The 13,172-nt window shown below is 45.0% G+C and overlaps 1 protein-coding gene across 3 annotated transcripts in view; it reads left to right on the top strand.

Annotated features, from left to right (window-relative positions):
* Positions 1 to 1,478: 1,478 nt before the first annotated feature.
* The window catches only part of VWA2 (von Willebrand factor A domain containing 2), a 30,870-nt gene continuing 19,176 nt past the window's right edge, over positions 1,479 to 13,172 (top strand). Inside the window, exons 1-6 of one of the 3 annotated variants that reach the window (XM_083866704.1) lie at positions 1,479 to 1,608; positions 6,296 to 6,378; positions 6,458 to 6,516; positions 7,084 to 7,158; positions 9,091 to 9,224; positions 10,549 to 10,658. In XM_083866704.1, coding sequence (XP_083722830.1) covers positions 1,495 to 1,608; positions 6,296 to 6,378; positions 6,458 to 6,516; positions 7,084 to 7,158; positions 9,091 to 9,224; positions 10,549 to 10,658 — 575 coding nt within the window. In that variant the 5' untranslated portion in view covers positions 1,479 to 1,494. Of the gene's footprint in view, positions 1,609 to 6,149; positions 6,215 to 6,295; positions 6,379 to 6,457; positions 6,517 to 7,083; positions 7,159 to 9,090; positions 9,225 to 10,548; positions 10,659 to 13,172 lie in introns of those variants that run through there. The other 2 variants (XM_083866705.1, XM_083866706.1) reach the window with 2 other exon arrangements.

The following is a 13,172-nucleotide window of genomic DNA, read 5'->3' on the forward strand; positions in this document are numbered from 1 at the left end:
GACTTAATGTTTTATTACACTCAAATTGCCTCAGATTTTTTTCCCTGCCTCTTAGTTTTTGTTGCATCCACATTCTTGTAGTAACTAATAATTAGATGAATGCTTGCACTTCAGTTTCTGGAGTTCTTTTCATGCCCCTGGTTTTAGTGAGTTTGTGGCTTTGTCCAGTGTCCTTTGGCTCCCTGGGACCAGAGTGACTTGCACAAGCATTTGCCCCCAGGCAGAGCACCTCACTGATGTTACTCCCACACCTCTTGTCCACATCCTCTGTCTCTTACTGCATTTCAGATGAGTTTGATTGCAGTAGCCAAAAGCATTTCATAAGCAGGACAAAGGAAAAGTGGATCTTTGCTTATTCTACTTGGGGAAAAAAAACTGGAAAGCAGTGGTTGGTGTTTCTCAAAGGCACGTGGCAGTAGTTGGAGAATTAAGGGGCATCATGTAGTTCAGATACTTAGTTCACCCCTTTTTTTCAGATGAACTCTTGGGAGCACTGATGTAGGAACAAATCAAGCAAAAAGTGTGGAAACACAGAGGAGTTCCTAATGTAGCCTTGGGTTCCTCTTGCATTGATTTTTCTCTGCTAGTTTTAATCTCTACTTGAATTTTTTTCTTGAAGTGATGAACTATCACCTATGGATTATATTTATCTAGACTCAGACATTATTTGCAATAACATGCATGCATTAGTAGCATGCATGCTATTGCAAATAAAATTTCTTTGTTCTCTTCTGAACAAGAAAAACAAAAATGAACTGCATGTCTAGAATAACAGGCATTTTTTTATCCTTACAAGATAATTTTAATTTATGAAGCACTGTTGTACTGAAGTAACTTGAGTATACTTTGCTTACTGGGTTTGAGTGAAATTATTTATTATTTAGCACTTGGTGTGTTCCTAACTCTACATAGCGTGAGGTAGACACAAACGTGTGTTTTGCCTATACAATTCAAAAATTATTGATCTGTGTGGGAAGAGGTGTGCATGCTCTTCTTTGACTAAAAGAGCTCAGTTCTGTGTATGGTGCATCATATTATATCATATTAAATGATATATCATTTGCTGCAGAGACAACTACTCGTACTGGCACAGAATAGTAATAATAGCATAATAACAAAATACAATTTTTAAAACTGGCCCCTTACGTTGTTCCTTCAGATGTAGTAGGTGTGAATGTGGTACTTCTACTCATAGGTCAAGAATAGTTTTCTGTGGAAAAACAAACATTAGGAAGAACAGTCTCAAAAAAAATTGAATCCTATATGAAGCTTCTTTGGGGCTGCTGTGCAGCAGTTGTGTGTGGCTGTACTGCTCGGTGCTGCTGCCAGGCCTGCTGGCTGTGCTCCAGGGCTGCTGACTTTTTTGGCTGTACGGAGTCTATTGTGGGAGTGGAGACACCAGTGTTCCTCCTAAATGTAACCTACAGCAATGTGGGTGTTCCTGGGGTTGTTTCCCCACCCCCCGGTTCGTAGTTATAGGTTCAGGCTGTGTGGATGTGGAGGAGAGGCTGTCCCAGCCGAACACGGGGGGAAATCCAAGCGGGGAGAAGGTGGCTGCTCACAACCCCCGCAGGTGCACCGGGGCCGTGCAGAGTCTGCCGAGAAAAGGTAAAGTGCGGCTCGCAGAGTTTTTTCCCCACCCTTTTGAATTGAGAACATCTTAAACCTCCGGCTGGAAGCGTAGGGGCCGTGTGGGGCTCAGAGGTGCCGGGGGTTCGCTCGCTCAGTAGAGCCGGGTGTGCAATGAGGTTCGAGGGCAGCCCCGCCCGGCTCCTCCTCGCCGCTGCCTCCCCAGCCCGGCAGAGCCTCCCCGGGGAGGTGATGGAGCCCGGCAGAGCCTTCCCGGTGGGGAGGCGATGGAGCCCGGCAGAGCCTTCCCGAGGAAGGGATGGAGCTCGGCAGAGCCTTCCCGGAGAGGGCCGGGGCTGGCTCCCCGCGGGCCGGGCGGTCCCGGCGGGGACACCTTGCTGTCCGGTCGGCGGGCTGCGCGGGGAGGCGGCAGCCGGTTCAGAGCCCCTGCGCAGCCCGAGACAGGGAGGAGGGGGCAGGAGGCACCCAAAGGGCCGGTTCCGCAGTCAAGGTCCTGCCCCGGGTCTGGAGGAGCCCCGGCCGCTGGTCCCCCCGCAGGGGATCCCGAGATCAGTGCGGGGATTGCCGCAGCTTGGCCGGAATACGGCGTGAATCTCTTCACTCCAACAAATAAATAGTGCCACGCTGCGTTAGTTAAATAATAAAAACACATAATACCCACCCCTGCAAGAAACCAGACTCAGCCCGTGCTCTAGTGCTTTAATCACTTTGTTTCTAGCACTTTTGGGGTGCGGCCAGGGGAAAGCGCTGAGCCTGCCAGGGCAGGCTTTCCAACAGGTTATGTCTCATGTCTGTAACAGAATTTTTTCTGCAAAAGACACAATAACAACTTGATCAAGACTTGATAATCAAGGAAGGACTGAAGGCCCTGGGATTATACCTGTAACGTGTCCAAATACTTCATGAGAGAAATGAGAGTAGCCTTTTTGTTTATTTTGCATGGTAAAGATGAGGCATCACTGTGAGATAAATTGTCCACACAAACAGATTTCCCCATTTTATTCAGCAAGGGCTGCACTGGACAGGCAGTGTGTGTTCTGACCCACTTCTCATCTTCTGTGTGTTGGGGTATCAACCATGTCATCTTCAGTGTGTGCTATTAAAGTTGTCTGGGTCTTCCAGGAAGATTCTAAGAGGAATAAGTAGATGGAATGGCTTAGAAAGATCTCTCTTGACCTTATCACAGCTCTTAAAAAACAACAAACCCCAAACAACTTTCCCCGACCAAAAAAAACCAAAAACCCAAACAAACCCGTGTGGGTTTCTAAACTTTCTAAAGTAGGGCCTTTAGGAAGTCTCCTTCTTTAGGAGGGTCCACAGACCACTGTCCTGAAAATGCACGCAGGTAGCAGATTGTACCTGTTTGTGGGAGTAACACCATGGAGATAATTTCCAGGCTGTGGCTTGTCCTTTGGGGCTCACAGAGATGCAGTAGGAAGATAAGGTGAGCATTTGGGTTAGTTTTGTAATAGGGGGTAGGTATGAGATGTTCTCAGTACATATCATATTGTGAGAGCTACATTGAATGCCAGAGACGTTAAAAAAGGATGTTTCCTCTCACCCTTCAGCCTCTGCTGTAGGGAATCACTGAAGCTGACAGCTCTCCCACTCCATTCTTTGGGAACCATTCACACCTATGGTCCTGCCACAGGTAGATCAGTAGTTGATCCACCTCAAGTGTGGATGTTTCTGGTTCGTTTAAAGCAGAGCAGGTCAGGCCAGACACCCAGCTGGAGATTCCCTGCCCAGATTTGCACAGCTGAGGGGTGACAAAACAAATTACAGTAATTGCTCCAGAACCCAAAACCTTGAATGAGTTCTCAGTTGTGTGTATGACAAAGTTACATGTATGCTTTTAGAGTCTCAATATAATTATATAGTTTTCTTGTTTATTTTCTTATGCTGTTGTTTGTCCTAAGACACCTAATTCCTGCAGATCACTGTTCCCCTTTTCTCAGCCACTCTATAAAACATTTCTTCCCAGCATCCACAGTGCCTGCCCACTGCTGCAAGCATCGAGTGCTTGTTATGCTGAGGCAGGCTGTGGCTCCACTGGGTGGCTTTGCATGTGGCAAAAGATTTTAAAAGTAACACATTCATGGAGACACTCCTGCTGCTCCAGCCAGAGGCAAAGTCAGTAGCATAAGCACTTCTGTCAGAACAAACTACTAAATAAGTTTATCAAAAGCTCTCAGGTCAGAAAAGTGTCTTTTATTCTGTAACTCATGGGTCATGCAGGATCTGATCTGCAGCATGTTAATTTTGACATTACCCCATGTGAGCAGTGCTGCAAAATCAAGGTCTTTATGTACAAGAGCCTTCATTGCACAGGAGAAAAGAGCCTCTCAAAACTCCCTCACTGCGGAACTGTGTGGGGGAGAATAAATAAGCTGGTTTTGCAGAACATCTTCTGGAAATTTAATCCTGTTTATCCCTTGGAGAAAAACATTGTCAAAACTTTTAGACTGAAATTTGTGATGTTTGTTTTAAGGAGAAGTTAAACATTTCCCTGTTGTCTTCCTTCTGGCCCCTTCAGTTTCAGATCCCACTGTGAGCTGCCCCCAAGCAATGCCTGTGGCTGGGCAGAGGGGATGTGTGGGGCTCCTAACAGAAGTTGCCCACTGCCTCCAAACCTTGGCAAGAAGAAAAAAATAAAATTTACTTATGGAAAACAAACTGAGAGAGACTGAAAAGGGAGACAGGAAGATAGGTCTCCTCTCTCCCTCTCTACACCTGAACAGCAGATGAGCACATAGCAGTGAGCTCCCCCCAGCAAGCTGGGGCCATTCCTCAGCAGTGACAGAAGATTGCTTGGCTTGTTGAGGATATTTTAATGAATATGCAGTGTAATCTTTCCTGCTTTCTCCCCTATTAAAATAAGTGATATTTTGCAATGTTGGGAAGGTACTTGTCAAGAGGAGCTTTTTCCCCCTTTATCTCTCTTTCCCATCTCTGGTCTCACTCCTACAAACACAGTACACATGCTTACAACTCTTTCTTAGCTTCGACTAAGTTACCATCACATTCATGTGTCCAAGTGATAATCTGGATACAAAAATAGGAGTTTTGATTTAGTGTAGTTTAAAAACAAATATTTTTGACTCATTCTTGAGGTAGACATTATTAAAATTCCCTATGTTAATGGCTGAAAAGATAAAATGAACGCATCCTTCACTCACCACCCCCCTCCCAAGCAAAGCTGCTAAGGTTGCTGTTGCTAATCCTCAGCTAATGCTGATAAGCAGCAGCTTTCTTTCAATTCCTGTTGCTGAGAGTCTGTCTGGGCTAAAAGGCAAAGAATTCATCCTGCAGATTAGTTGATGTAAACCCAAGATAAAACCAAGTTGTAGAAACATTTTGACCCGTCAATGTTTTGTATGAAAACAATGTGAAATCCCACAACACCTGTCACATCTCACTGCTAGCAGGGGCCTGTCCTGGGTGATGTTCACTCTGGAAACAGCTCCTAGGAACAATGTCCTTGAGGTATGGCAGAAGAATGATCTTTCCCTCTGTGGCATTTTCAGGGCTTGAAGCTTCTGAGGCGCACACATTGGGGCTTCCCTAATGAAATCATGTTTTGTGTTGAAATCCTTTTATTAAGCCAAGCCTGGGACCTGTTAATTTGGTGGGGGTGTTGGGAGGATGTGCTGAAGGGTGATGCTTGATGCACCTGGCACTGCAAGAGTGTTATTGTGTCTGTAATCTCTAGTGAGGTGATCCCAGAGGGGATTTCTTAATCCCCTCTTCATTTTGTACCCATGCAGGTAACTGAGCATGGCCTGCTTTAGGCATCCTGCCTTGTCTGATGTGAGGGATATATCATTTGCTGCAGACACAAGTCTTCCCTAAGAAAATTCCCTCCCTGTTTTTTGGAAACACAATGGATAGAGCTGGTTATCAAGAAACACACTTACATGTCTTTAACTATGTGGAGAAAGTCTGCTTTTGCAATGACAGGAATAGAGACCCATCAGGAATCTGGTCTAGTGAGTGCTTTTAATCTGGAGAAAAAATAAATATACATATTTGAAATAGAAAGCCAAGAGCTCTAACAGATACATTTGGTCTAAATCTGGGCATGCTTGAAAGTGCCACTGAAATCTACCTACGATGTGATGGCAGCCTCACTGATTTCAAAGGAAAAATGAGCAGAAAATTGAGTTTGCTGGACAGTTATGTATAAAAACATCTCCCCAGAAAGCCAGTTCTTGTAAAACATAAGGCATGAAAGAGCCTGGTGTTGAGTGTTGTTGGAGACCCGTGATGGGGATGGGAGGCAGCGTTGCTCGAGGCAGGACCCGAGGGACAGTTCCCCTGTGCTGGCTCCACAGCGGGGACAGACACGACTGACGGAGTGTCAGCCGGAGCTGGTGGGGAGGGCAGGGGGATGCGACTCGGAGTGTGCTCGGTGAAATCCCGGAGCAGCTCTGTTCGGGTCTCCACCGTTTTCCCCAGGCACAGGGGGCCCTGGTGGGACTCAGCTGTGAAAGGGAGGTGCACAGAGGAGGGAGGGGAGGAGAGATCAGGTCTGCGTGGCCATGGAGAGGAGAGGAGGCAGGCTGGCTGTCCCTGCTTCCCCGCCGGGGCTGCTCTCTCCGGATGTGATTGGGAAAGGAGAAGAGTATGTTGAGAGAATTCCTTTTCTATTATTCCATCATTTTCATGTTTTTTCCTTCTATCTGTTCCTCACCCTTCTCCCCAGGGCAGGAGTTACTTTTGCCCCTCAGAGAAAATGTTTCTGAGCTCATTAACTGAGACAGCCGGGAAGAAGATGATCGGCTGCAGGTAAAGAAATTGGCTTTAGGAATTGGATTTCTATTCCTCTCCTCTTTTGCTTCTTTTTGTATTTTTTTTTCCTCTCCAGATTTGTCACCATGAAGCTCTTGTCATTTGAGCCCATCTGCATTTTCCTGTTTTCCCAAGGTATGTTTAAAGCTGCCATTTTGCATCAGTGGTTTTCATCTCGGATGCTTCCCGGTCTCCAGCTGGAGTCCTTCACTCTGACGAATGAGAGCCAAGTCAGTGCCTTTCCAGCAGGTTTAGGGATAAACTTCTGAAACACAGTTTCACACAAAAGGGGAAAAAATAATAGGTGGAGAAACAGCTTTTCTGAGAATTTGAATATGTGACTGATCTGTATGTAAATTGTCTAGCTGATGTGGGGAAAGCTGATGTGATGATATCAAAAGTGCATAAATCTATCCAGTGTTTATGGCTGTAAACTCAAAAGCCGAAGGCTGGCCTAGCTCTCATTCTTGCACTGTGTCCCTGCATGCAGTGAGCAGAGAGACTGTCCTGTGTGCTGGAGTCATGTCATTTGTCGTGCTTTCTGTGTCCCTGCTAGAAGGAATTTCCTGACATAGATACACTGCTGTGTCACCAAATTATTTTTTGCAACTGTGAAACTTATACAGCAAACCAGCATTTTTGCTGTTGTAGGTTAAATCCTATATGTCTTGTTCATGGATGATTATCTGTTTGAAACCACAGTTTTGCTGGTGTTTGGTATACAACAAATCCACGTTGGCCAGGAGATGATCGGCAAGATCTCAGCTGCTGGCCAGTGTAAGTTTGTTTTATAAAGCAAGTCTTTTCTATTTCTGAATTCCCTCTTTCTATGGTTGTTTTGGTGTTTTATTTTTTTTTTTTTTTTTTTTTTAAAGTTTTTTGTTGTTGTAGTTATTTACATTTATTAGCCCCTCTTCAGTCCATAAAGTCCCCAGCAATTCTCTGGCAGTCACAGCACTGTGGCTGACTCTATCCTGGCCTGGCTTCCTTCCTCATTGGTGTTAGCTCCCCTGGGACGTGATACACTCTGTTTTCCCCAAATTGGCTATTTGCCAACTGGATGGCGTTTTTGTCAGTTCCTTCAGAGCCCGCTCCAAGCAATCCTGATTTACAGAGCTGTGTTTAATTACAGACTGGACCAGACCTCCCACGTGGGTAGGTTTCAGGCTGTAAAGCCAGCACAGTCAGGTTGCTGGGAGCAGGGGTGATGGGGCTCTGGCTGGCCAGTACATGTTCACCTGCAGCTCCCTTGTTCTACTTGCAATCAGTTACTGATGAACTCTGTTGTGAATTCTCTCTGATAGCCATTTTTTCTGTTCTGTGTCAAGGGATAGATTGCATTTATTCCTATGCCAGGCATGCCCTCTAGTTCTATCCTGTATAGCACCATGTGCTCAGCTCAGACTCTCCATCCTGAGGATGGGTGTTTGTGTATTTGTCCCTGCTGCACATCCCCAAGAGTCCCTTGGTGGGCTGCAGACATCCTGCTTGCGAGTACCTGCAGAAGAGCTGCATTGCACCCCTCAGCTGCAGAGTCAGCTGAGGGGTATTTCTCCATGCTGAGTCCAATGTGGGGGCTCTGCAGTTGTCTCTGTGCATGTTCAGGCAGGGATAACAGCCCTGCTGCAGCTCCAGCCCAGCTCCGAGGGCAAAGCTGACAAGCCAGGACGGAGCTAGCAGGGAGGCTTTGCTGCAGCTTGTCCTCTGTTAACACAGCGCCCCAGGGCAAGGCTGGGTGCCCCCTTGGGAGAAGCAGTGGCCCAGAAGGGAATGCCTCAAAACTTTCAATCCCTGTAATCTGGTATTAGAAAACCCTAATTATAAATTCAGGTTTTGGGTAGCAGGGAATGATTTGGAAAAAGTAGTGATAATAAAAAGATTATAATGGGGGTAGAGTAACATCACTGACCAAAACAGCTCTTAAGGGGTCAGTGTGCTTGATCTCTTTTGAACTTCTGGGTTCTTTTTCTCTTGAAAGTGATTCTGACAAATGCTGCAGAGGAGATTTTAAAATTTCCCTTTAAATGCTTTGAAAATGACTCTTCATAGTCTGCAATCTGCCATTCACTCATTTATGTCAGTGAAGTTGTGGGTTTCCACTGCAGCAAAGGCACCTCAGAAACTTATACTTGGGAGCAGCCATGTTCATGCAGATGGGAGTGATACAAAAACACATCTCTGAAGAGGAGATAAAGGCAGATTTTCATGAAAAGTGTTTCTGACAGTGTCTGGGTGCTGTCCAGGGAATTCATGTTTAGGAAAATAAGAGCCTGTTTTGAAAAATGTGCTGCAGAGGAAACACATTGAGCTCTGTGGGCCTTGGTAGACTTTGCAAATGCCTCCTGGATTTACCCCTGTGCCTTGGGCTGGGGATTTCTGCAGGTCCCACGGGGCAGGGCTCCCTTTCCCTGCTGCTCATCCCTCACATCTCTCCCTGTGTTTGGTGAAGCTCCACTGCATTGGCTGCTCCTATGCTGTCACTGAGACCAGGCTGGGGCTCTGAGCTCTGAGGTGAGTCTGGCAGACTGAGAGCTGAGCTGGAGCTGCTGCAGACCAGAGCAGGGGTGCATGTGGGCTTTGGGCTGTGAACATTGGGCTGCCCCAGTCCATCCTCTGCAATTTGTCTGGATTTTCAGCTCTTGGCTGCCTGCTTCCAGAGAGTGGGGCTAACAAAACACAGTTTCACAGTGTATATATTTTTTCTTCTAGTGATGCAATGCTCTGGCTCATTAGATGTCCTTTTCCTCCTGGATGGCTCCTACAGCATTGGCAAAGGCAGCTTTGAAAGGTCCAAGCACTTTGCAGGCAAGCTCTGTGATGCCTTGGACATCCATCCAGACAGAGTGAGTGTCAGGAATATCTCCTCTAATTTTCAAACAGCTTGGCAGTGTGTCTAAAGGCCAGTGGTAAAGTGCTGAGTGAAATTGCAAAATCCAACCTACCAGCTGCCATGGGGGCAGAGTATTTATTCAGAAAGATGCACTTTGTGAAGCACTAGTATTGGAGGATGCTTCTTGATTCTTCAGATTTTAAGCGTTTCCTTTTGAACTTGAGAAAAGACCTAGCCCTTCAGGTTAAAGATTATGATTTGGGGTTTCTTTACTGATTTTATTTTGGTTTGCTCATAGATTAGCTTGACCTTTCTCTTGCTTTTCCATGAAAAGCTGCAGAATTAATCTTGGGGAAGTTAACCACCTTTCTGCACAGATGTAAATGATATAGTCTGCTTGCTCTGCTTCCCCCAGAAGGAGATGGGCGCTGTGCTGCTGTAGTTTCAGGTCTTGCTCTCTGGAGTCAGCCTTGAGACACCTCTGGGCCTGAATGGCACATCCTGGGGTTCTTCTGAGGGGATTTCAAGCCAGACTGGCTGTGGTTCCAGGTGTGCATCAGTCCCACAACACTGCCTCAGCTGAGGACCTTGAAGCAGGCTGGGACAGTTGCTGGACTTGATTCCAATGCCAGAGCCTTTCCAAATAAATGTCAGGTCTTTGGGAAAGTTGTGTCAGGCAATATTTAATATTTGCAGATTTGGTGGGGCGTTTTCTTTTATTTTTTAAATACCATCTTTGCACTAGTCTTTCACTTTATCCTTGCATAGACTGGACTGAAAATTAGGAGTCTTTTCACCTTTGAAATTATCACATTCCATAATACTTCTTGTAAGACTTCAGTGAAGTATTTTGGATGTATTGCCCAGTACAGACCACTTAGTCTATTTATGTTTTCAACTACAGAAAATGGTTTTAGAGGAACTATTAGATAAAGTTTTGGTTTGTGTTGCCTGCTGTGCTCAGTGCCAGAGGGAGCTGCTCTCAGTAATGGAAAGGTTGCCTGCACAGTGTATGAACGAGTTGGTGTAGAAAGTGTTTATTTATAAACTTACTGCCCCTAAGGCTGCAAACTGCTCTGACTGGATAAATACAGATCCTGAGCTGCCTCGAACTGCAGCAGAGGCTCCTGTTGCTTCCACATAAACTTTTTTTTGCCTTGTTTATAGTCTATATAGATAACACTGGAGTTTTTGCTCTATTTTTAAGTTCCTTTAGAGTGCCTGTGGCTCAACAGCAAAAGTTTGCCTCTATACAATTTAGTCTTCCCAAGTTTGTCAATTGATCAAAGAGTAAACCTTGCACACTTTTCATAACCTTTCATAACCTTTTCTTTTAGGTCCGTGTGGGAATGATACAGTTTAGCTCAACTCCCCACCTTGAATTCCCACTGGATTCTTATCTAACCAAACAAGAAGTGAAAGAGAGAATCAAGAGGACTGTGTTCAGGTCAGCTTATTTTACAGCTCTTCTCTTTTTCTGGGCTATGAATAATCTCTGGATTGAGAGGGTTCTTGAGGTTTAAAAATCTCTGCTTCTGCTGTGCTTACAACAATGTGATGTCTCCAGGGAGGGAGATGAATGAACACTATGGTCCATAATCCACAATCCACTAAAAATGTGAAACCTGCTCTGTGTTAGTGAAAGTTGATAGGGGACAAAGTTTTCAGTGTCCTGTTATAACATGGTAAATAGAAAGTTTTCCAGGTCTTTCTGTCTATTTGAGCCAGGCAGTGGGTTACATTCTCCATGGAAAAGCAAACATGTTGTTCTCTCATGGCTGCGCTAAGGCAGCACAGTATACTGCTTCATTTTTTGGTGCTTACAATTTCCTTTGTCCTGTGAGTTAGTGACAAACTGCTGGTCTGTAGATACCTATGGGTGCGTGCTGAATTCAGGAGGATCAGGTTTTCAGATGGAAACCTTTTTTCCTCCTCAATGTTAAGACTCGGATGTCTTCCCATGACCCCAGGAAATGGAGCCAGATGTCCAAAGAAGAGATGTCCTTAGACCTTCTAAAAATCCAAACTTTTCATCTCGGAGAAATACATTTTGATCTACTAAGGATCTGACAATCATCCCAAAATAACACTTGTTTTGATGATGGATGAGGTATTGCTAAGGCCTGTGGATGTCTACTCTTTTAGCTGATCTGCATTAGCACTAAGGGTTAGATCAACATTTCCCATGGGTATCTGCTGCTCTCAGGATGTTGTACATATTGCAAGCAAATGTGATCAGTTTTGCATTTTTCAAGCAATATCAGTTGGCTGGATTTTGTTGTATTTCTTTTGATGAGTTTAGCAAATCAAGAAAACCTCTTCTGTACTGTTACAGGAAAAACTTACAGAAAACAAGACACATTCCCCCTCTCTGGTTGTTGTTGAAAGTCTGTGAGAGCAGAGAAAGTGAAGCAGCTTTTGGTCTCTGGCACTGCATTTCCTTGATGACAACAGAGGGATGCTGAAAGATCAAACAGAAATAACGACTTTTTGCTTGGCTATTTCATCTAGTTTAAATGAAAAGCTGACATTTTGAAGTAGATAAAATAGTTATGGATGGGTTCCAGTTGGCTTCTGAAAAAAATGAGTGTTTGGCATCTTGGTTGAGAGGTTCCTTGATGTGCTTCTGATGAGCCTTTGGCCAGTGAGGCATTTCCTGACTTCAGCCCAGAGTCAACAGCACTTAGAAGGAGGCAGAACAAGACTAAAGTGAAGCTTTTGTGATTTATTTGGAGACTGCCAGTCTCTCTCTGTGAATGCTCTCCAAATATCTTTGGAATTCATTGGCCAGTTCCAGCTATACTCTGTGGTAATCTCAAGCTAAATTTCATAAGAATTTCTTTCATACAAGTCAGCAGCTGGTTACAGGAGAGAAACCTTCTTAGTGCTGTCCCTGAAGAAAGACAGCAGGTAAAGTCCAGATCTCCTGGTACTTCAGAAAATCCTTGTTGAAGTAATGCCTCAAACACACTTCCACTGTGCCAAAACTCAGTGAAGCTCCAAATGCAAATTAATAAGCAATGGAATTTAATGAGCTCTTTAATAGCTTTTTCCATTTGTCAGGGCTCGCATGGGCACAGTGTACTGAGTTCGTCAAAATTTAGTCACTACACTGACTATGCACAGTGTAGTTTTCCTTGTGCAAAGCACTATTCACTGAAACGTGTCATAGACATCTGGTTCAGAAAAAGGTAAATTTGGACTTGCTATGAAGACGTGGTCACTGAGTATGCTTGGAAATGATGGAGTCCAGAGGAGGAAGAAGTTCAAAGCAAAGAGATCTGGCAAGTACAGAATGAAAAAAGTTTCTGTGAAAATCAGAGGGTAGACGGAAAAACAGTGAACTTGGGCATGATGAAATGCTTTTCTAGAACAAACAAATCAGGAATCAGGTGCAAGGGCAAAGGATAGATGTTCAGAAAACAAATGAGGTGTGTTTGTGTCAATGCAGACAAAGAATATGAATACTCCAAGGAAGGAGTGATACTTGTGGTTTGGTTCCCCTGGATTGCTCTGGGCAGCAATAAAAGCAGTCCTAAAGGGCAATTGCAGGAAATTATTTATAGCACAACTCCTTGGACAAATTGGAAATATTCACTCTGCTCTAGTGGCATGTGTGGCATGTGTGGGAAGAAGCTGAGTGTGGAGGTGCTGAGGAGAAGCACTTGGGGTGCAGATGGAGGAGAAGCTCAGTGTGAGCCGGCAATCTGTGCTCCCAGTCCAGAAAGCCACCCATGCTGGGCTGCATGGAAAGGAGTGAGGAGCAGCAGGTCAAGGGAGGTGATTTTGGCCCTCTAGTCCATTGTTTGAGATCCTACCTGGGGCACTACACCACTGTCTGGGGGGCCCAGCATAAAAAGATGTGGGCTATTACAATGAGTTCAGAGGAGAGCAACTGAGATCCTCAGAGGGTTGGAGAACCTCTGCTTTGAAGACAGGCTGGGTAGAGAATGTGTTTTCA

Source organism: Zosterops lateralis (genome assembly GCF_965231275.1).
Source record: "Zosterops lateralis genome assembly, chromosome: 8".
NCBI lineage: Eukaryota > Metazoa > Chordata > Aves > Passeriformes > Zosteropidae > Zosterops > Zosterops lateralis.